We start from the raw sequence: 23,918 nt of genomic DNA, 5'->3' as shown, positions 1-23,918 counted from the left end.
GTGATCTTGGCCTACTGCAAACTCTGCCTCTCGGGTTCAAACGATTCTCCTGCTTCAGCCTTCCAAGTAGCTGGGACTCCAGGTGCATGCCACCATGCCCAGCTAATTTTTGTATTTTCAGTGGAGACAGGGTTTCACCAGGTTGGCCAGGCTGGTCTCAAACTCCTGGCTTCAAGTGATCCATCTGCCTCAGCCTCCAGTTTACTACTCTAAAAAATTGTTTTGAAAATCCTACCATTACAGATGTTTCAAGTTGAAAAACTATTACAAAAGATGTTTTGGATTGGGGAAATTTGAACATGGGCTAGATATTCAGTATTATTATTAAATAATTGTTAGTTATGTTAGGTATACTGGTGTTATGGTTATGAAAGACAATGTCGGCCGGGTGCAGTGGCTCACACCTGTAATCCAGCACTTTGGGAGGCCGAGGCGGATGGATCACTTGAGGTCAAGAGTTTGAGACCAGCCTGGCCAACAAGGCGAAACCCCATCTCCATTAAAAATACAAAAATTAGCCGGGTGTGGTGGCACATGCCTGTAATCCCAGCTACTTGGGAGGCTGAGGCAGGAGAATTGCTTGAATCCAGGAGGCAGAGGTTGCAGTGTGCCCAGACTGCGCCATTTCACTCCAGCCTGGGCAACATAGTGAGACTCCATCTCAAAAAAAAAAACAAACAAAACAAAACACAGGGTCTCACTCTATCATCCAGCCTGGAGTGCAGTGGTGTGATCACAGCTCACTGCAGCCTCCACCTCCCAGGCTCAGGTGATCCTCCCACCTCAATCTTCCGGGTAAGTAGGTAGGACTACAGGTGTGCACCTCCACACCTGGCTAATTTTTTGTTTGTTTTTGTAGAGATGGGGTTTTGCCATGTTGCCCTGGCTGGTCTCAAACTCCTGGGCTCAAGTGATCTGCCCGCCTCAGCCTCCTTAAGTGCTGGGATTACAGGCATGAGCCACTATGCCCGGTCGATGTCTTTATTCTTGAGAGATGCATGCTGTCTGAAACTTATTTCAAAAGGTTCAGCCAAAAAAAAATCATTATCTACATGTTAAAAGCATACATGTATACACACATACATACATAGAAAATAAATGTGGCAAAATGTTAACAATGTTTTAATTTCTGATCTAGATGAAGTGTAAACAGGTATTCACTGTATTATTTTTTCTTCTTTCACCTTTTCTGAAGGTTTCAAATGTTACATAATTAAAACGTTAGGAAAGAAGAGACACTCAAAAAGCATGTTACAAAGCTGTTTAAAATAGTTTCGGGCCGGGCGCAGTGGCTTACACTTGTAATCCCAGCATTATGGGAGGCCGAAGTGGGCAGATCACCTGAGGTCAGGAGTTGGAGACTATCATGGCCAACATGGTGAAACCCTGTCTCTACTCAAAAATTACAAAAACTAGCCGGGCGTAGTAGGCGGCGCCTGTAATCTCACTACTCAGGAGGCTGAGGCAGCAGAATCACTTGAACCCAGGAGGCAGAGGTTGCAGTGAGCCGAGATTAGGCCACTGGACTCCAGCCTGGGTGACAGAATGAGACTCCGTCTCAAAAAACAAAACAAAACAAAACAAAACAGTTTAGAAAGACTCTGATTTAAAAAAATACACAGAAACAAGCAACATGAAACTAGATAAATATGTATTTTTTGAATGTTAAAAAAGATGTTTTCTACCAATTCTCCCTAAAGCAGGCATATACTTATCTTGCAGGATAACTTAAATATCTGAGAACTTCTGGGAGAGGTTGCGATAAAGTTTCTTTTCCCTCCTACCCAAATTTTATTTGTCTTTAACAAATTGGAATTTGTGTTAGCATATGGGCTTTTCTCTCTAGTAGCTTGAATGTGCAATAGCAAAAACATCTGAACTTTACCTTGAATCTTCACAGAGATCAAGAACGTTAGGGACAGGTACTCCAGCATTTGCAAGGGCTTTCATAATCCTGCCAGGACAAATGAAAATAAACAAAATTGCTGGCTGAATTGATGAGATTTTCTTGAAGTTACTTTTCTTTGTTTTTTGTTTGTTTGTTTGTTTTGTTTTTTGAGACACAGTCTCGCTCTGTCACCCAGGCTGGAGTGCAGTGGCGCGATCTTGGCTCACTGCAACCTCTACTTCCTAGGTTCAAGCCATTCTCAGGCCTCAGCCTCCTGAGTAGCTGGGATTACAGATGTGCACCACCACACCCAGCTAATTTTTGTATTTTTAGTAGAGACGCAGTTTCGCCATGTTGGCCAGGCTGGTCTCAAATTCCTGACCTCAGGTGATCCACCTGCCTCAGCCTCCCAAAGTCCTGGGATTACAGGCATAAGCCATTGCACCCGGCCTGAAATTACTTTTCTGAATTAAAAATGGTACATAAATTAAAATGAAATTCTAAAAAACATTCAATTGACCCAAAAGTAGGTAAGAACAAAAAAACGGATGGGACAAACAAAAAAACCAATGGTGAAATTGTAGACCTAAATCAACCATACCAATAATTACATTAAACTCAAAAGATGAATAGATTCCAATTAAAAGACAGAAGCTGGCCATGCATGGTGGCTCCTGCCTGTAATCCCAGCACTTTGGGAGGCTGAGAGGGAGGACTGCTTGAGCCTAAGAGTTCAAGACCACCCTGGCCAACATGGTAAAACCCTGTCTCAACTAAAAATACAAAAATTAGCCAGGCGTGGTGGCACATGCCTGTAATCCCAGCTACTTGGGTGGCTGAAGCATGAGAATCGTTTGAACCCAGGAGGCAGAGGTTGCAATGAGCCAAGATGGCTCCACCGCGCTCCAGCCTGGGTGACAGAGCGAGACTCCATCTCAAAAAAATAAATAAATAAATAAAATAAAAATAAAAATAAAAGACAGATGTTTTCAGCCTGGACAGAAAAACACGACCTAATTATATGATGTCTACAAGAGATATGCACTGAATATATAAACATAGATAGGTTGCAAAAACAAGGATGGAAATGGAAGCATTATGCAATCACTAAGCATAAGAAAGCTGATGCGGCTACTTTAATATCAAATAAAGCAGCCTTTACGACAGTGTACCATCAGAGACAAAGAGGGACATTTGAAAATGATACAACTGCAAGTTCATCAGAAAGATATTACAATCATAAATATGTATGTGCTAAACAACAGAGCTTCAAAATACATCAAGTAAAAATGATCAAAAGTAAAGAGAAAAAAATGAAGAAATCCACAAGTCTTAGATGAGAATTTAACACTCCTTTCTCAGTAATGATAGGATTAGACAAAAATAGATTTATCTAAAGACATATATCTGAACCCACTACCAACTTGATCTGATGGACATTTGTATACCACTCACTCAGATACTGCAAAATACACATTATTTTTAAGTAAACACAATATGTTCACCAAGATGTCATGTGCTGGTCCATAAAATAAATCTCAATCGCCCGCCCTCCTTCCTTCCTTCCTTCCTTCCTTCCTTCCTTCCTTCCTTCCTTCCTTCCTTCCTACCTTCCTTCCGTCCTTCCTACCTTCCTTCCGTCCTTCCTTCCTTTTCTTCCCTCTGTGGCCCAGGTTGGAGTATAGTCGGCTCGCTGCAGACTCCCTGCCTCCAGCTCCCGTGATTCTCCTGCCCCCGCCTGCTGGGATTGCTGGCGCGCGCCACCACCTTTGCCTGCTTTTTCTCCTTTGGCTGGAGGCGCAGTTTCACCATGTTGGCCAGGCTGGTCTCCAGCTCCTGACCTCGGGTGGTCTGCCCGCTTCGGTCTCCCGAGGTGCTGGGACTGCAGACGGGGTCTTGCTCACTCGGTGCTCGGTGTTGCCCGGGCTGGAGTGTGGTGGCGTGGTCTTGGCTCGCTGCAGCCTCCGCCTCGGCTTCCCAGGGTGCTGGGATTGCAGCCTCTGCCCAGCCGCCGCCCCGTCTAGGAGGTGGGGAGCGTCCCTGCGTGGCTGCCCATCCTCTGGGATGTGAGGAGCGCCTCTGCCCAGCTGCCCATCGTCTGGGATGTGAGGAGCGCCTCTGCCCGGCCGCCACCCCGTCTAGGAAGTGAGGAGCGCCTCTGCCCGGCCGCCCCCTCTGGGAAGTGAGGAGCGCCTCTGCCCGGCCACCCCGTCTGGGAAGAAGTGAGGAGCGCCTCTGCCCGGCCACCCCGTCTGGGAAGTGAGGAGCGCCTCTGCCTGGCCGCCCCGTCAGGGATGTGAGGAGAGCCTCTGCCCAGCCGCCCCGTCTGGGAAGTGAGGAGCGCCTCTGCCCGGCCGCCCATCGTCTGGGATGTGAGGAGCACCTCTGCCCGGCCGCCCATCGTCTGGGATGTGAGGAGAGCCTCTGCCCGGCCGCCCCGTCTGGGAAGAAGTGAGGAGCGCCTCTGCTCGGCCGCCCCGTCTGGGAAGAAGTGAGGAGCGCCTCTGCCCGGCCAACCCGTCTGGGAAGAAGTGAGGAGCGCCTCTGCCCGGCCGCCCCGTCTGGGAAGTGAGGAGCGCCTCCGCCCGGCCGCCCCGTCTGGGAAGTGAGGAGCGCCTCCGCCCGGCCGCCCCGTCTGGGAAGAAGTGAGGAGCGCCTCCGCCCGGCTGCCCCGTCTGGGAAGAAGCGAGGAGCGCCTCCGCCCGGCAGCCCCGTCTGGGAAGAAGTGAGGAGCGCCTCTGCCCGGCCGCCCCGTCTGGGAAGAAGTGAGGAGCGCCTCTGCCCGGCCGCCCCGTCTGGGATGTGAGGAGCGCCTCTGCCCGGCAGCCTCGTCTGGGAAGAAGTGAGGAGTGCCTCTGCCCGGCCGCCCCGTCTGGGATGTGAGGAGCGCCTCTGCCCGGCCGCCCCGTCTGGGAAGAAGTGAGGAGCGCCTCTGCCCGGCCACCCCGTCTGGGAAGTGAGGTGCACCTCTGCCCGGCCGCCCCGTCTGGGAAGTGAGGAGCCCCTCTGCCCGGCCGCCTCGTCTGGGATGTGGGGAGTGCCTCTGCCTGGCCGCCCCGTCTGGGAGGTCTACCATGGAGGCCAGAAGCAATGTGGGGGCTGGACATGGTGGCTCACGCCCGTAGTCCCAGCACTCTGGGAGGCCGGGGCGGGTTGATCACTTGAGGCTAGGAGTTCGAGACCAGCCTGGCCGACATGGTGAAACATATGAAAAATACAACAGACAAACCAACCAACCAACCCAGCGACAACAAAACAGGTCTACCCTGGAGTCATACTCTAATTTTTTCTATTTTCCTCCCTTTCTGATCCTTTATCCCACTTTCTTTTTCTTCCTCTTCCTTCTCCTTCTTCTTTGTCAAATAGAGGATTGAGTTATCATTGATCCACACAAAGTCCCTCTCTCATTTATTTTCTTTAATTCCCACCCCCATTTCTATTCCCCGTCTTCCCATGTGCAACCTTCCTAATATGTTTGATATCCATCTTTTTGTTTGTATGTATTTTTAGAAAATGTTTATTGTTTTGTGTGCAAAAAAATTAATAATATTTGCCACATTTTCTTAATCCAGTCTATCGTTGTTGGACATTTGGGTTGGTTCCAAGTCTTTTGCTATTGTGAATAGTGCCGCAATAAACATACGTGTGCATGTGTCTTTATAGTAGCATGATTTATAGTCCTTTGGGTATATACCCAGTAATGGGATGGCTGGGTCAAATGGTATTTCTAGTTCGAGATCCCTGAGGAATTGCCACACTGACTTCCACAATAGTTGAACTAGTTTACAGTCCCACCAACAGTGTAAAAGTGGTCCTATTTCTCCACATCCTCTCCAGCACCTGTTGTTTCCTGACTTTTTAATGATGGCCATTCTAACTGGTGTGAGATGGTATCTCACTGTGGTTTTGATTTGCATTTCTCTGATGGCCAGTGATGATGAGCATTTTTTCATGTGTTTTTTGGCTGCATAAATGTCTTCTTTTGAGAATTGTCTGTACATGTCCTTTGCCCACTTTTTGATGGGGTTGTTTGTTTTCTTCTTGTAAATTTGTTTGAGTTCATTGTAGATTCTGGATATTAGCCCTTTGTCAGATGAGTAGGTTGCAAAAATTTTCTCCCATTCTGTAGGTTGCCTGTTCACTCTGATGGTAGTTTCTTTTGCTGTGCAGAAGCTCTTTAGTTTAATTAGATCCCATTTGTCAATTTTGGCTTTTGTTGCCATTGCTTTTGGTGTTTTAGACATGAAGTCCTTGCCCACGCCTATGTCCTGAATGGTATTGCCTAGGCTTTCTTGTAGGATTTTAATGGTTTTAGGTCTAACATGTAAGTCTTTAATCCATCTTGAATTAATTTTTGTATAAGGTGTAAGGAAGGGATCCAGTTTCAGCTTTCTACATATGGCTAGCCAGTTTTCCCAGCACCATTTATTAAATAGGGAATCCTTTCCCCATTGCTTGTTTTCGTCAGGTTTGTCAAAGATCAGATAGTTGTAGATATGTGGCATCATTTCTGAGGGCTCTGTTCTGTTCCATTGATCTATGTCTCTGTTGTGGTACCAGTACCATGCTGTTTTGGTTACCATAGCCTTGTAGTATAGTTTGAAGTCAGGTAGCGTGATGCCTCCAGCTTTGTTCTTTTGGCTTAGGATTGACTTGGCAATGCGGGCTCTTTTTTGGTTCCATATGAACTTTAAAGTAGTTTTTTCCAATTCTGTGAAGAAAGTCATTGGTAGCTTGATGGGGATGGCATTGAATCTATAAATTACCTTGGGCAGTATGGCCATTTTCACGATATTGATTCTTCCAACCCATGAGCATGGAATGTTCTTCCATTTGTTTGTATCTTCTTTTATTTCATTGAGCAGTGGTTTGTAGTTCTCCTTGAAGAGGTCCTTCACATCCCTTGTAAGTTGGATTCCTAGGTATTTTGTTCTCTTTGAAGCAATTGTGAATGGGAGTTCACTCATGATTTGGCTCTCTGTTTGTCTGTGATTGGTGTACAAGAATGCTTGAGATTTTTGTACATTGATTTTGTATCCTGAGACTTTGCTGAAGTTGCTAATCAGCTTAAGGAGATTTTGGGCTGAGACGATGGGGTTTTCTAGATATACAATCATGTCATCTGCAAACAGGGACAATTTGACTTCCTCTTTTCCTAATTGAATACCCTTTATTTCCTTCTCCTGCCTGATTGCTCTGGCCAGAACTTCCAGCACTATGTTGAATAGGAGTGGTGAGAGAGGGCATCCCTGTCTTGTGCCAGTTTTCAAAGGGAATGCTTCCAGTTTTTGACCATTCAGTATGATATTGGCTGTGGGTTTGTCATAGATAGCTCTTATTATTTTGAGATACGTCCCATCAATACCTAATTTATTAAGAGTTTTTAGCATGAAGCGTTGTTGAATTTTGTCAAAGGCCTTTTCTGCATCTATTGAGATAATCATGTGGTTTTTGTCTTTGGTTCTGTTTATATGCTGGATTACATTTATTGATTTGCGTATGTTGAACCAGCCTTGCATCCCAGGGATGAAGCCCACTTGATCATGGTGTATAAGCTTTTTGATGTGCTGCTGGATTCGGTTTGCCAGTATTTTATTGAGGATTTTTGCATCAATGTTCATCAAGGATATTGGTCTGAAATTCTCTTTTTTGGTTATGTCTCTGCCAGGCTTTGGTATCAGGACGATGCTGGCTTCATAAAATGTGTTAGGGAGGATTCCCTCTTTTTCTATTGATTGGAATAGTTTCAGAAGGAATGGTACGAGTTCCTCCTTGTACCTCTGGTAGAATTCAGCTGTGAATCCATCAGGTCCTGGACTCTTTTTAGTTGGTAAGCTATTGACTATTGCCACAATTTCAGATCCTGTTATTGGTCTATTCAGAGATTCAACTTCTTCCTGGCTTAGTCTTGGGAGGGTGTATTTGTCGAGGAATTTATCCATTTCTTCTAGATTTTCTAGTTTATTTGCATAGAGGTGTTTGTAGTATTCTCTGATGGTAGATTGTATTTCTGTGGGATCGGTGGTGATACCCCCTTTTTCATTTTTTATTGCATCTATTTGATTCTTCTCTCTTTTCTTCTTTATTAGCACATATACACCATGGAATACTATGCAGCCATAAAAAATGATGAGTTCATGTCCTTTGTAGGGACATGGATGAAACTGGAAACCATCATTCTCAGTAAACTATCGCAAGGACAAAAAACCAAATACCGCATGTTCTCACTCATAGGTGGGAACTGAACAATGAGAACACATGGACACAGGAAGGGGAACATCACACTCCGGGGACTGTTGTGGGGTGGGGGGAGGGGGGAGGGACAGCATTAGGAGATATACCTAATGCTAAATGACGAGTTAATGGGTGCAGCAAACCAACATGGCACATGGATACATATGTAACAAACCTGCACATTGTGCACATGTACCCTAAAACCTAAAGTATAATAATAAAAAATAAAAAATAAAAAAAATAGGGACAACAGCCTACAGACTTTTTCCCACGCAGTCTGTGTCACTGCAGCAGAAATAATGGCACTCCAGGTTCTTTTTTACTCTACTTTACATCTCTTGGTCAGATTTTAAAGAGATCCTCCCTTATTGGCTTTCATTTCCTGCTTTATACTACACCATCATGTACTTTGAAGGAATAAAAGATAGTTCCCTCCCTTTAAAAAAAAAAAAAATTAATAATAAAATAAATCTCAATAAATTTCAATAAAAATTAAAATCTAGCCCAGCACACTAGCTCACACCTATAATCCCAGCACTTTGGGGGGCCAAGGTGGGCGGATCACCTCAGGTCAGGAGTTCAACACCAGCCTGGCCAATACGGCGAAACCCCATTTCTATTAAAAATACAAAAATTAGGGCCGGGCATGGTGGCTCATGCCTGTAATCTCAGCACTGTGGGAGGCCGAGGAGGGTGGATCACGAGGTCAGGAGATCGAGGCCATCCTAGCTAACATGGTGAAACCCTGTCTCTACTAAAAATACAAAAAAAATTAGCCAGGAGTGGTGGTGGGCACCTGTAGTCCCAGCTACTCAGGAGGCTGAGGCAAGAGAATGGCGTGAACCTGGGAGGCAGAGCTTGCAGTGGGCCGAGATCGTGCCACTGCACTCCAGCCTGGGCAACAGAGTGAGACTCCGTCTCAAAAAATAATAATAATAATACAAAAATTAGCCGGGCATGGTGCCTCACGCCTGTAATTCTACCTACTCAGGAGGCTGAGGCAGGAGAATCACTTGAACCTGGGAGGCAGAGGTTGCAGTGAGCCGAGATTGCGCCACTGCACTCCAGCCTGGGTGACAAAGCAAAAACTCTGCCTCAAAACAAAACAAACAATAGAAAAAAGTAACAAAACCAAACTGTGGTTCCCAGATCAACATAACTGATAAATCCCTAGCTAGACAAATGAGAGAGAGAATACAAATTATCAATCAATACCAGCAGTGATAAAGGGTGGGCATAGTGGCTCACACCTGTAATCCCAGCACTTTGGGAGGCCGAGGCAAGTGAATCACTTGAGGTCAGGGGTTGTAGACCAGCCTGGCCAACATGGGGAAACCCCATCTCTACTAAAAATAGTAAATTAGCTGGGCATGGTGGCGTGTGCCTGTAATCCCTGTTACTTGGGAGGCTAAGGCAGGAGAATCACTTGGACCTGGGAGATGGAGGTGGCAATGAGCCAAGATCATGCCACTGCACTCCAGCCTGGGTGACAGAGCAAGACTCCATCTCAAAAAAAAAACAAAAAAGGATATCACTATAGATCCTACATATATTAAAAGGATAGTAAAGGAATATTATAAATAATAAATTCAACAGCTTAGGTGATATGAACAGACTCCTTAGAAATTACAACTTACCAAAACTAAAACAAGATGAAATAAAATATCTGAGTAATAGTATTTTTGTTAAATTGAATTAATAATCAAAAACCTTGGCCAGGCATGCTGGCTCATGCCTGTAATCCCCAATACTTTGGGAGGCCAAGGTGGGAGGACTGCTTGAGGCCAAGAGTTCAAGCAATACAGTGAGGCCCCATCTCTACAAAAAAATTTTTAAAACTAGCCAGGCATGATGGCATGTGCCTGTAGTACTTGGGAGGCTGAGGCAGGAGAATCACTTGAGCCCAAGAGTTCGAGTTTACAGTGAGGTATCATCACACCACTGTACTCCAGCCTGGGCAATAGTGACACTCTGCCTAAAAACAAACAAAAAAATCAGCTAATACTATATATGCAGTTTGTATCTGCCTTTACTATCTTAAAATTTTATCATACACATTTGTTATTATAGGCATACTTTTATTAGCTGCAATAACAGCATAATCATTAAAGGTGAGCTATGAAATCTCACGGACTGGCTATAAAGCCGGACTCTAGCACTTGCTTACTAGTTTTATAACCCTGGGTATGCTGGTTAATTTTTTTTTTTTTTTGAGACAGGGTCTCACTTTGTGAGTGCAGTGGTACGATCTCAGCTCACTACAACCTCTGCTTCCTGGGTTCAAGTGATTCTCCAGCCTCAGCCTCCCATGTAGCTGGGACTACAGGTGCAAGCCACCAACACCCAGCTAATTTTTGTATTTTTTGTAGAGTCAGGGTTTCACCATGTTGCCTAGGCTGGGCTCGAACGCCTGAGCTCAAAGCAATCTGCCTGCCTTGGTTTCTTTAAGCCTTACTTTTCCCAGTTGTAAATGAGGATTATAATAGTAACATATCATAGAGTTGTGAGGATGCTCTGCAGTAACAAGACATTCAAAGCATTTATTTTAGTGCCTGGCACATACTAACCATTCAATAAATGTTAGCTATTACTATTACTGTCATTGCGACAAGTACATATACAAGGTTTACTTAATTATTTCCTGATTATGGTACAGATTATAGTATATTTAAGTAGTTTCCAAACTCTTTTGTTTGTTTCTTGAGACAGAGTCTCGCTCTGTCACCCAGGCTGGAGTACAGTGGTGCCCATCTCGGCTCAGTGCAGCCTCCACCTCCCAGGTTCAAGAGATCCTCCCACCTCAGCCTCCTGAGTAGATGGAACTACAGGTATGTGCCACCACACCCATCTACTTTTTGTATTTTTGGTAGAGACAGGTTTTCACTATGTTGTCCAGGCTGGTCTTGAATTTCTGAGTTCAAGTGATCCACCTGCCTCAGCCTTCCAAAGTGCTGGGACTACGTTAGCTACTGCTCCTGGCCTTCCAAATTCTTATTATTAAACAACTTTATGGTGAGCATATTAATACATAAAGCTGTTTCCCCCTACTTAGAATTATTTCTTTAAGACAGAGCCCCAGAATTGGAATTATTAGGTCTGAAAGTATGAAAACGCTGAGGCTTTTAATAAATTCTATCATATTGTTTTCCAGAATAGTTCTAATTTACATCTGGCTTTTTTGGGGATTGGAGCAGGGTCTCACAATGTCTCCCAGGTGGGAGTGCAATGATGCCACAGTAACTCACTGTAGCCTCAACCTCCCAGCTCAAGCGATCCTCCCACCTCAGCCTCCTGAGTAGGTGTGACTACAGGTTCGTGCCACCACACCCAGGCTTTTTTTTGGTGGGGGGGGGGGGGCGCTAGAAACAGGGTCTTGCTGCATTGCCTAGGCTGGTCTTGACCTCTTGGGCTCAATGATCCTCCTGCCTCGGTCTCCCAAGGCACTGGGATTATAGGTGTGACGAACCAAGCCTGGCCATAATTGTAGTTTTAAATGTCTTGGGGTGTTTTTATGGAGTGCTGACTTTTCAGTTTAGGGCTGAGCTTGTGCACAGTGGAGGCTAGTGGGCAAGTGCTCCCCTGGCCCTGAAAACTTACCTGAACTCCCTCTCTATGGCATGCGCAGATGGAAGGAGTGTCCCTGGAGGCTTCTTCCTCAGAACTAGATCACGATTAGCCTGCCTGATGTAGTAAGTTGGATTTGATTGCCCGTGATCAAACTGAAGGAGTTCCAATGGGCCTGCAAGTTTGAAAACAAAGAAAACTCAAACCAGCCCTGGAGGACAGATCTGAGCAGACATTCTTTCTTTCTAATGAATTCTGCATTTGGGCTTCAAAATATCCTCATCTGCCATGCAGTGCAAGAAAAGCACCTCTTCCCTGCCTACTAGGAGTGACTGAGTCCCAGGTCTACACTCCGCCAACTCAGGTCCAGGATGACATGTCACTACAGTTTGTCAAAGGCCATTTTATACCACAATAATTTTCTGTTTGTGCAGGTGTCCAATTTTGTCCTTCCTGCCAACTCCTGCTCCATGAATAAAAACATGTTCATTCTGTTTATCAAGCACAAACGCAGCTATGGAAACCCATCTTGCAAAATGGAATGCTTTAAGCCTGAGGATGAAAGGTGCCCTTGCATGTCCCTCTGCCTGACATTGCCGGGAGAGCTGAAAGGAGTGACACAGAGGCCTTCAGCCTGACCCAAAGCTGCTTTCATGAGATGCAATTTCCCACTGCACTAGGCTGAATTCTGTGGCTCCCTTGCAGGATCCTGGCTGAGGTGAAACTAATTCGTTCTCAGCTCCATAAGAAGACTGAACCCTGGGTATAGACTGATTTCACTTGGTTAGAAGAGCAGGCAAGCAACAGAAGTAGGCTGAGTTCTTCCGGCTGGCCAGAGTGGGTGCCTCAGCTGTGCAGAGGCCACTACCAATAATCCAATTGCTGGAAAACATCCTAACATGAAACTCCACCAATAAAAGCCTTTTTCATGGAGTAAGTGGGTGAAGCCTTTATTACCTGGGAAAAATGTCTTCTTTGGCCAGGCGCGGAGGCTCATGCCTATAATCCCAGCACTTTGGGAAGCCAAGGCGGGTGGATCACCTGAGATCAGGAGTTTGAGACCAGCCTGACCAATGTGGTGAAACCCAGTCTCTACCAAAAACACAAAAATTAGCCAGGCATGGTAGCGCGTGCCTGTAATCCCAGCTACTTGGGAGGCTGAGGCAGGAGAATCACTAGAACCCAAGAGGCGGAGGTTGCAGCGAGCTGAGATCATGCCATTGCACTCCAGCATGGGCAACAAGGGTGAAACTCCATCTCAAAAAAAATTAAATTAAATTAAATTGAATTTTAAAAAATTGTTAAGTCTCCTTTTTTGTTTTCTTTTGTTTTTGAGATGGAGTCTCCCTCTGTTGTCCGGGCTGGAGTGCAGTGGCGCAATCTCAGTTCACTGCAACCTCTGCTTCCTGGGATCAAGCGATTCTCCTGCCTTAGCCTCCCCAGTAGCTGGGACTACAGGCATGTGCCACCACCCTCAGCTAATTTTCGTATATTTAGTAGAGATGGAGTTTCACCATGTTGACCAGGCTGGTCTCAAACTCCTGGCCTCGAGTGATCTGCCCACCTCAGCCTCCCAAAGTGGTAGGATTACGGGCATGAGCCACCACCCCTGGCCCAAAAGTGTCCTCTAAAGCACACAAGACACCTGGTTTTCTGAGGGCGGAACGTGCAGGAGGAAAGAGAAAACTTCTCTCCAAGAAATGGAGACAATTTGTTGCATTTTAAAATCATGCAACTTTTTTTTTTTTTTTTGGAGACAGAGTCTTGCTCTGCTGCTCAGGCTGCATGCAGTGCAGTGGCACGATCTCAGCTCACTGCAACCTCCACCTCCGGGTTCAAGTGATTCTCCTGTCTTAGCCTCCCGAGTAGCTGGGGCTACAGGCATGTGCCACCATGCCTGGCTAATTTTTGTATTTTTAGTAGAGATGGGGTTTCGCCATGTTGGCCAGGCTGCTCTCGAACTCCTGACCTCAGGTGATCCGCCCGTCTCAGCCTCCCAAAGTACTGGGATTACAGGGGTGAGCTACCACACCCAGCAACATTATTTTTCCTTTTTTTGGGGGGGGCGTGGGGACGGAGTCTCGCTCTGTCGCCCAGGCCTGCAGTGGCACTATCTCAGCTCACTGCAACCTCGGTCTCCTGGGTTCAAGCGATTCTCCTGTCTCAGCCTCCCGAGTAGCTGGGATTACAGGTGCCCGCCAAAACGCCTGGCTAATTTTTGTAGAGATGGGGTTTCACCACGTTGGCCAGGCTGACCTCGAACTCCTGACTTCAGGTGATCTGCCTGCCTCAGCCTCCCAAAGTGCTGGGATTACAGGCATGAGCCACTGCGCCCAGCCCTTTTTTTTTTTCTTTTTTTTTTTTTTTTTTTTTGAGATGGGAGTCTCACTCTGTTGCCCAGGCTGGACTGCAGTGGCGTGATCTTGGCTCACTGCAACCTCTGCCTCCTGGGTTCAAGTGACTGCTGTGCCTCAGTCTCCAGAGCAGCTGGGACTATAGTTGTTCACCACCACAACCAGCTAATTTTTGTATTTTTAGTAGAGTCAAAGTTTCACCATGTTGGTCAGCCTGGTCTCGAACTCCTGGCCTCAAGTGATCCACCTGCTTCGGCCTCCCAAAATGCTGGAATTACAGGACTGAGCCACTACGCCCCGGTCAGCAATGCAAATTCTTTTTTTTTTTTTTTCTCGAGATGGAGTCTTGCTCTGTCACCCAGGCTGGAGTACAGTAGCACAATCTCGGCTGACTGCAACCTCCACCTCCCAGGTTCAAGCAATTCTCCTGCCTCAGCCTCCTGAGTATCTGGGATTATAGGCACCCACCACCACACCCAGCTAATTTTTGTATTTTTAGTAGAGACAGGGTTTCACCAAGTTGGCCAGGCTGGTCTTGAACTCCTGACCTCGTGATCCACCTGCCTTGGCCTCCTAAAGTGCTGGGATTACAAGCGTGAGCCACCGCACCCTGCCTGCTAATGTAACTTCTAAGTCGTCTTCACAAAATGGGCTGTCGTCTCAAAGCATCAGAAACTGTAAAATCCTCTGAGCACATACTGCAGTCCCCAAGTTCCTCTCCCTGTTGAAAGCAGGCAACCACTGCCATACCACACTCTCAGGTGTAAGAGTGGGATAGGTACACTTTTGGAGATCCACAAATAGGGAAGTTAATGCTTTTTCCCAAGCAAAACTGAAAGCAGTGCTCCGATGCACCAGGCCCAATGGCTATTTTCCTCACTGTAAAGCTTCTTTGTCTCCAGCCCATTCCATTAGAGTTGAAAAAAAGTGAGAAACAGACCAAAACCTTCGCCTTGGACAGAGTTACGAAAACATGAGAGACGCCCACATACCTGTGGTCTGGATACCCAGTAAGTCTTTGAGGTACTTCTCCAAGGAATCTTTCGGAATTTCCATCGTCTTTTTCACAGGCCGAGTGTTTGGAACACCTACTCTCAATGTAAAACCCAAGAGAGCTTCTAATTCCTTTACTGCAATCTCTGGGTCATTAACCTGGTTTCAGAGAGAATATGTAGATGTATATTTTTTGTTGTTGTTATTTTTCCCTTCTTTTCACAGAATGTTGAGAATATATATACATACATATTTTTAATTTTACAAGTCATGGTAGTACAGGTGTAGAGAATATATAATGAACAGGTGCCAGCAGTCAATCCTGGCCTTACGGGCTCCTATCTGTTTCCTAGGAGGTGTCTGAAATGTTTGTTTCCCTGTGCCATAAAGACATAGCACTTGAACATAAATTTAATTTACTCAGCAAGGCCATTTTTGCTTCCTGCAGAAAGGGTACACTCGCCAGCAGTTTTGCCACAAGAGTACACCAAACAAAGGAGACAGGGTCATTTATAACCTGACGCGTCCACCCTACTGCTGTGTCTGGTTTCCACTGGCTGGAATGGGACTTTACATTCTGTATTTGTCCTGATTGGCTAGCAACTTAGAACATTTTAAAAGAGGCAAAGGTAGAGGAGAACAAAGGAAGGAGGAAGTAACTTGTGGAATGCTGAGAAAGGTAAAAACACCTTCAAATAAGGAAGAGGAACACGCTATGACCTAATGCTTGCTTAGACCAGTATAAGCATGCCAGGGCAAATATTTAGGCTAAATTGTGGGAGCTAAGAACATAAAGTACATTGATTTCTTTATCACGGCTAGCAGATTTTTAACAATGTTAGCACAGGTCTTCAAATAAATTTTGCTTCTGAGAAGTTACTATTTATTCCTAATTAAATGGGGAGGAAAGTCTTTGAAGAGGAACCTCTACTTTACTTTTTACAATTCCCCCTCTTTTTATTTTATAATTTCTCTTCAAACTTGTTTAATATGTTTTGACTTAATTGCTTTGTTTGTCCCTCCAATAGAAGTAATTTTTCCAAATAGGGTGGAGGAGAGTTAGGAGTTAACTCTGTAAGTGTGACAGAGACAAGATTTTGTATAAAACTTCGAAGGCCGGGCACGGTGGCTCATGCCTCTAATCCCAGCACTTTGGGAGGCTTAGGTGGGTGGATCACGGGGTCAGGAGTTCGAGACCAGCCTGAACAACATGGTGAAATCCCATCACTACTAAAAATACAAAAAAATTAACCGGGCATGGTGGTGTGCCACTGTAATCCCAGCTATTGGAGAGGCTGAGGCAGGAGAATCACTTGAACCTGGGAGGCAGAGGTTGCAGTGAGCCGAGATTGAGCCACTGCCCTCCAGCCTAGACAACAGAGTGAGACTCCATCTCGAAACAAACAAACAAACAAAAAAACTTTGAAGGCAGGGAATAATATAACAGCCTACAAGAATAAGTACACCTGGCTGGGCGTGGTGGCTCATGCCTGTAATCTTAGCACTTTTGGAGGCCGAGGCGGGCGGATCACGAGGTCAGGAGATCGAGACCAGCCTGACCAACACAGTGAAACCCTGTCTCTACTAAAAATACAAAAATTAGCCAGGCGTAGTAGCGGGCGCCTATAGTCCCAGCTACTCGGGAGGCTGAGGCAGGAGAATGGCGTGAACCCAGGAGGCGGAGCTTGCAGTGAGCCGAGATCACGCCACTGCACTACAGCCTGAGCGACAGAGCAAGACTCCGTCTCAAAAAAAAAAAAAAAAAAAAAAGAATAAGTACACCAATAACAAGAGCAAACGAGGTGAGAACTGAAGTTAAAACTTCTTTTTATCCACTGAACCAATGTTTTATTATTTTAGAAAATGGGTTATTTATTTTAGAGTTTTTGGCAAGTTTATCAGATAGGGCTGTTAATCCTGTAGCACTTTTGTTTTAGTCCATCAGGGGCAGTACTACTAGGAATGAAGGTACAACACTGAGTTTTAATTATGAAACAAACATCTTTTTTTTGGCTATTATTATTATTATTATTATTATTTGAGACAGAGTCTTGCTCTGTCATCCAGGCTGGAGTGCAGTGGCACGATCTCGGCTCTTTGCAAGCTCCACCTCCTGGGTTCACGCCATTCTCCTGCATCAGCCTCCCGAATAGCTGGGACTACAGGTGCCCGCTACCACGCCCGGTTAATTTTTTGTATTTTTTTTTTTAGTAGAGACAGGGTTTCACTGTGTTAGCCAGATGGTCTCGATCTCCTGACCTCGTGATCTGCCCGCCTTAGCCTCCCAAAATGCCAGGATTACAGGCGTGAACCACTGCACCCGGCCGTTTTTTGCTAATATTATATTTAAAGCTGTTTTATTTTTCTAGGCCATCTGGCTGGTAGGTCCTAATAGCACTTGAACACAAATTTAATTTACTCAGCAAGGCTATTTTTACTTCCTGCAAAAAGGGTACACTCGCCAGCAGTTTTGCCACGAAAGTATACCGAACAAAGGAGACGAGTTATTTATAACCTGACGCGTCCACCCTACTGCTGTGTCCAGTTTCCATTGGCTGGAACGAGACTTTACATTCTGTATTTGTCCTAATTAGCTAGCAACTTAAAACTTTTTAAAAGAGGCAAAGGTAGAGGAAAACAAAGGAAGAAGGAAGTAATTTGTAAAATGCTGAGAAAAATAAAAACACCTTCAAATAAAGAAGAGGAACAAGCTATGACCCAATAGTTGCTTGGACCAGTATTAGCATGCCAAGGCAAATATTTAGACTAAATTGTAGGAACTAAAAACATAAAATACATTAATTTCTTTATTGCAGCTAGCAAATATTTAAAAATGTTAGCATGGCTGGGCGCGGTGGCTCACACCTGTAATCTCAGCACTTTGGGAGGCCGAGGCGGGTGGATCACGAGGTCAGGAGATCGAGACCATCCTGGCTAACACGGTGAAACCCCGTCTCTACTAAAAATACAAAAAGTTAGCCAGACGCCTGTAGTCCCAGCTACTCGGGAGGCTGAGGCAAGAGAATGGCATGAACCCAGGAGGTGGAGCTTGCAGTGAGCTGAGACTGCACCACTGCACTCCAGGCAGCAGAACCAGACTCTGTCTCGAAAAAAAAAAAAAAAAAAAAAGCACAGGTCTTTAAATAAATTTTGCTTCTAAAACAAGTTACTATTTATTCCTAATTAAATAACAAGTCTTTAAAGAAAAACCTCTACTTTACTTTTTTTTTTTTGAGATGGAGTCTCGCTCTGTCGCCCAGGCTGGAGTGCAGTGGCGCAATCTCAGCTCACTGCAAGCTCCGCCTCCCGGGTTCACGCCATTCTCCTGCCTCAGCCTCTCCAAGTAGCTGGGACTACAGGCACCCGCCACCATGCCGGCTAATTTTTTTGTATTTTTAGTAGAGATGGGGTTTCACCGTGGTCTCGATCTCCTGACCTCGTGATCCGCCCGCCTCGGCCTCCCAAAGTGCTGAGATTACAAGCGTGAGCCACCGCGCCCGGCCTATTTACTTTTTACAAAGGGTAGTCCTTTAGAGGGAAATTATCAAAGAAGTCAGTGCTCTGAGGAAGGCCTTCAGACCCAGGATATTTAGCTAATGAGGGAGCAGTAGAATGAGTTTCCTCTTCCCATTTAACTCCTAACCACACTGAACTTTCTATCTTGTAGAGAGAAGCACTGGTCAAGGGTTCACAAAACAGCTAGGCATGATGTTGTGCACCCACAGTTCCAGCCACTTGGGAAGCTTGAGGTGAGAGGACTGCTGGAGTCCAGGATTTCAAAGCCCTGGGCAACTTAGGAAGACCTCATCTCAAAAAAGATTCACGGCCGGTCGTGGTGAGGCCGTGAATCTTTGGGAGGCGAGGCGGGCAGATTTCCTGAGCTTAGGAGTTTGAGACCAGCTTGGGCAACATGGTGAAACCCTGTCTTTACTAAAATACAAAAAATTAACCGGGCATGGTGGCGTGCGCCTATAGTCCCAGCTACTCGGGGGCTGACACACGAGAATTGCTTGAACCAGGGAGGCAGAGGTTACAGTGAGCCAAGATCATGCCACTGTATTCCAGCCTGGGTGACAAAGTGAAACTCTGTTTAAAAAAAAAAAAGCACAATACCCTCTTGTGCCAAGAAGAAAGAAGATTATGCTGCAATGTTTGCTCTTGCCCTACAGGCCCATCAGCTCAACGATGAAAACCCAAACATAGAAGAACAGAAGCCAGGCGTGGTGGCTCATACCTGTAATCTCAGCACTTTGGGAGGGTAAGGTGGGCAGATCGCTTGAGCCCAGGAGTTTGAGACCAGCTTGGGCAACATGGCAAAACCCTGTCTATAAAAAATACAAAAATTAGTTGGGTGTGGTGGTGTATGCCTCTGGTCAGCTACTCAGGAGACTGAGGTAGGAGGATCACTTAAGCCCAGGAGGTTGAGGCTACAGAGAGCTATGACTGCACCACTGCACTCCAGCCTGGGTGACACAACAAGCCCCTGTATGAGAAAAAAAAAAAGAATAGAAAAAAGTTGGCATGAGACCTCCTCACATGGCTTCTCGTGCTTTAAAGCAGTGAGCTGCATGGCCTGCATGGCTGGTGGCCACTGGCTCCCCACTTAAGGCAGCATCACTGGATCATGAGGACAGTGTGAACACCCCCACAAAGGTCTTAAGCCCGCCATTCACCTCCTTTCCTATCTCTTTTCTCAACCTGCCTTCTCAGTACCTGTTTGTCTTGCTTCCCATTGAAAATACAAGCAACTAGTCACATAGATTTCATAATTAACACAAAATAACATGACTATGGAAATATAGGGGGAAACCCTAAGGAAAGCTAGAGCTACAAATGTAAAAAGATTACAGAGAAACGTTGCACTAGTGGCTGGTGCATGGGAGGGGGTTCAAAAATTACTATTACCTTAATGATGTGAATACCAAGGCTGGCAGCTGCTTTTAGATTTGGTCCAAGGTCATCAAGAAACACGGACTCGGAGGGCTGCAGGCCAAGCCGCTCCAAGCACAGCTTGTAGATCCTAGGGTCTGGCTTACAGATCCCTTCCACGCAGGACTCCACGATCTGATGGAGGGACAGGAATGAGAGATGAATGTCCCGAAAGGTGGAGCTCCCACACGCACGCTGGTAAACTTTTTGAAAGGAAAAGCATAAGAAGGACAGTTGAGATTTATTATAACAAGTAATTTAAGAGTGTTATGATATAAAATGATGTTGCCTTCTTACACTGAGTAATTTGACAATACTGGGTTACAACGTGGGGGCAAACTCGAGAAACCATTGTCTGTTTCAGACACTGTGACCCTGTGCAAACAAGCAAAGCCATAATGGGCCTCAGTGCCATCATCAATAAAATGGGAATAATATTAATAGTCATCTTACCTATCTTAGCTTAAGTGAGTTCCAAAATGATAAAGCATTTGGCTAATGTCACATTTTGGGGCTAAAAAGAGCAGAAGAAAAGCTGTACACGTCAGTTTTACGGAAAGTATTTTACCATTTTTTTTTTTCCAGAAAGAAGACACTGTTACAGGTATAAAATAAATACGAACTTAGTGTTTATTTCAGAGGTTAAAAACCCATCCATACTCCATTTAGACAGAAATTCCATGGGAGGGCTGACACTGTTCCTGACATGCTAAGAGGCTCCTGTACTCTGATGACCTTGTTTCAGCCACGTATCTGATCCAGAATGGGTGGAGGGTGCTGGTGAGAGTTCAGGAGAACACGGGAAAGCCTTCTCAGTGTCAGGCTGTCTCTGATCCACTGATTCCCCAAAAGTCCTTTTACAGTGTCCCCAGGGCTTCATCTCCTATAGAGTGGGCCCAAGACAGCCAAATAGCCTATAACCAATATCCTCTGATCTGCCCTAAGAACAGAACTAAATCTCTGACTTGCCACTTGGAATGACCCAAGCTCTCCAAGGCCAAGGACAAACCCAGTGGCCCCTCTCTCTACCCTACACTTGCATTCTCGGTTGGGTGAGAACTGCCCTTTCAGGTAAATAAATGTCTGGAATAAAATGGACCTTTCTACTTTCTCTTGTCTCCTAAGGACCTGAATGAGCTAAAAAAAAAAGTCTAAGAAGCTACCCTAAAGAGAATGTCAATAGTGAGAAGTACAGAAGCAGGGTGTCTCAGACACCAGTCGATGTAATGCACCAGATGGAAGCGACAGAGCTGTACTGGCTGAGACAAGAGAAGGGAGAGTGGAGGGAATTGGGGGGGATGCGGCTAAGTTCCAGGAAGCATTCGGCTCCTCTCACTAGGTGAATTACATTTGGGGGAAGTAAAATAAATTCTTAAGATTTATTTGATAAGATCTCTAGCCTTCTCTTTCTTTTCTATTTTGCACATGATAGCATGAACTTATTCAGGGCTTCTATTACTTTCTTGGCAAAGCAGGAACTGTGGGAACAAGGTCAGTGTTTTTCCAAATGTAGATCAGATAAAAATGATTTTATTTATCAAGGCTCTATCCCAGGAAGATGGAGAGGAAGCCTCCTTCTCAAGGTAGGCATGACAGAGGCTGTGTGATAAGAGAAAAGCACTGACAGAATCTGAAGTCCTTCACTGCATCTTGGGGTATCTCACCCCAGCTACAAGGCAGAATCACCTGTGGAGCTTTTACGAAATATGCATGCCTGGATCCCAACTAGACCTACTCAATGAAAGCCTCCAGGGAAAGACCCAGCATCTGTACAAACTCCCAGGTCATGTGATGTGTAGGCAGAGTTGAAAATCTTTAATCTCACTGGCACAACGAAGGGTACAAATACACCCAGGCATAGGCAGATGTAGGGCTAAGGTAATATGCCACTTCCTGGACCCAGCAAAAGTAGCTCTAACAAAGATGGAAAGAATCAGAAAGGGGCTCTGGTAGCAAAATGTCCAATACTTGAGTTATCAGAGAAATTTAATCCGATGTGTTCCAGAGGCTACCGTGACTCTCACTATATTTCGTGAGCTGTTCCCTTTTGCACTGACTCAGAATATCTTTGGAGGAATGGGTCAGGGGAAGGGTCCCTCTGATCCATCACAACTCTAAAAGGTGCTGGAAGATCAACTGCCAATCTGGGCTTTGGAGTCTCTAAAGGGAATTATCACTGCTGTTGGTAATAAGACAAAAACAAACATTTTTAAAGTATCCAAATAGGGCCGAGCACGGTGGCTCATGCCTGTAATCTCAGCACTTTGGGAGGCTGAGGTGGGTTGATCACTTGAGGTCTGAAGTTTGAGACCACCCTGGCCAACACGGTGAAACCCAGTCTCTAATATTAATAAAAAACACAAAAACTAGCCAGGCGTGGTGGCATGCACCTGTACTCTCAGCTACTAGGAGGCTGAGGCACGAGAACTGCTTGAACCCAGGAGGTGGAGGATGCAAAGAGCTGAGATTGCGCCACTGAACTCCAACCTGGGTGACAGAGAGAGACCTTCTCTGAAGGAAAAAAAAAGAGAGTACCCAAATAGGGGCCAGGCACGGTGGCTCATGCCTGTAATCCCAGCACTTTGGGAGGCCGAGGTGGGCAGATCACTTGAGGTCAGGAGTTCGAGACTAGCCTGGCCAACATGGTGAAACCCTGTCTCTACTAAAAATTCAGGGGTGGTGGTGCCAGGGGTGGTGGTGCATGCCTGTAATCACAGCTACTCAGGAGGCTGAGGCAGGAGAACTGCTTGAGCCTGGAAGGCGGAGGTTGCAGTGAGCCGAGATGGTGCCACTGTACTTTAGCCTGGGCAACACAGCGAGATTGTCTCAAAAAAATATATATATATAAATATAAAAAAATAAATAGGTCAGGCACGGTGGCTCATACTTGTAATCCCAGCACTTTGAGAGGCTGAGACGGGTGGATCACTTGAGGTTGGGAGTTCGAGACCAGCCTGGCCAACATGGTGAAACCCCCGTCTCTACTAAAAATATAAAAATTAGCCAGGCATGGTGGCACATATCTGTAATTCCAGCTACTCAGGAGGCTGAGGCATGAGAATCGCTTGAACCTGGGAAGCAGAGGTTGCAGTGAGCTGAGATTGAGCCACTGCACTCCAGCCTGGGTTATAGAGTGAGACTCCATCTCAAAATAAAAATAAATAAATAAATAAATAAGTACCCAAATATAGCCAAGCATATCAAAACAATAGGTTTATCACATGACAGGTTGGGATACACACATGGAGCAGATGGATTTAGTATGGAAGTAAATCAGGCTGAGGAGGGTAGTGAAGTTTTATTGGACAGCACTGGTCTAGGAACTAATGTCACAGAAATAGAAGGTAACATAGTTGGTCTTAGAAAAGGCCAAAGGATCCATTAAGATATGAGGGTTGATAGAGATGCTTGTGTTATATGAAGACTAAGTTTCGAATTTAGAATGTAAAGCTGAAGGATGTCAACCCAGTAATCAAATGCCATAAAAATGGTCTGACCTTGCCTTAAGAACACAGTGATATCTTAAAGGTCTGTTTTTCAACCTATTGCAATTTAAACCTAACTTAGTCTAGTGTCTAAAGGAAAAACTCCTCACTCAAGATCTGCTAGAAGACAGCATTTAACATTGCACCCTGAAGCAAGGGGACAGATTCTGTTCCAATGGTTTTCAATTAGCTCAAGCTTACCACATCAAACTGTTTCCGGTCCAGGGGCAAAAAGCTTTTCTGGTTGGGAAGATAAAAATTATTGCTCAAGACTGCAGTCTGAAGACCTCTTGCCCGAATTTGAGTTATGGCCTCAGTCATCACTGGGAACTGCTGTTCCATGGCTCACTGGTCACTAGTCAGAAGAGAGAAAAATGAGTCCACAGGCACGGAGGTCTTTGACTAAGAACAGGAGAGGGCACAGAGAGAACAGCAATCATTAAGAGTGACAAACACTCATGGCAACAGAAA

At 45.4% G+C, this 23,918-nt stretch overlaps 1 protein-coding gene across 1 annotated transcript in view; it reads right to left on the bottom strand.

The window, feature by feature from the left end:
* ACAD10 (acyl-CoA dehydrogenase family member 10) overlaps positions 1-23,918 on the bottom strand; it is an 84,525-nt gene that overhangs the window by 32,582 nt on the left and 28,025 nt on the right. Inside the window, 5 exon segments of the mRNA XM_030821787.1 lie at positions 1,886-1,954; positions 11,720-11,861; positions 15,033-15,192; positions 19,939-20,097; positions 23,649-23,849. Coding sequence (XP_030677647.1) covers positions 1,886-1,954; positions 11,720-11,861; positions 15,033-15,192; positions 19,939-20,097; positions 23,649-23,849 — 731 coding nt within the window.

The sequence above is a fragment of the Nomascus leucogenys genome, chromosome 10 (assembly GCF_006542625.1).
Source record: "Nomascus leucogenys isolate Asia chromosome 10, Asia_NLE_v1, whole genome shotgun sequence".
NCBI classification, from domain to species: Eukaryota; Metazoa; Chordata; class Mammalia; order Primates; family Hylobatidae; genus Nomascus; species Nomascus leucogenys.
The sequence above is the reverse complement of the archived record's forward strand: the minus strand, read 5'-3'. Positions and strand labels throughout refer to the sequence as shown.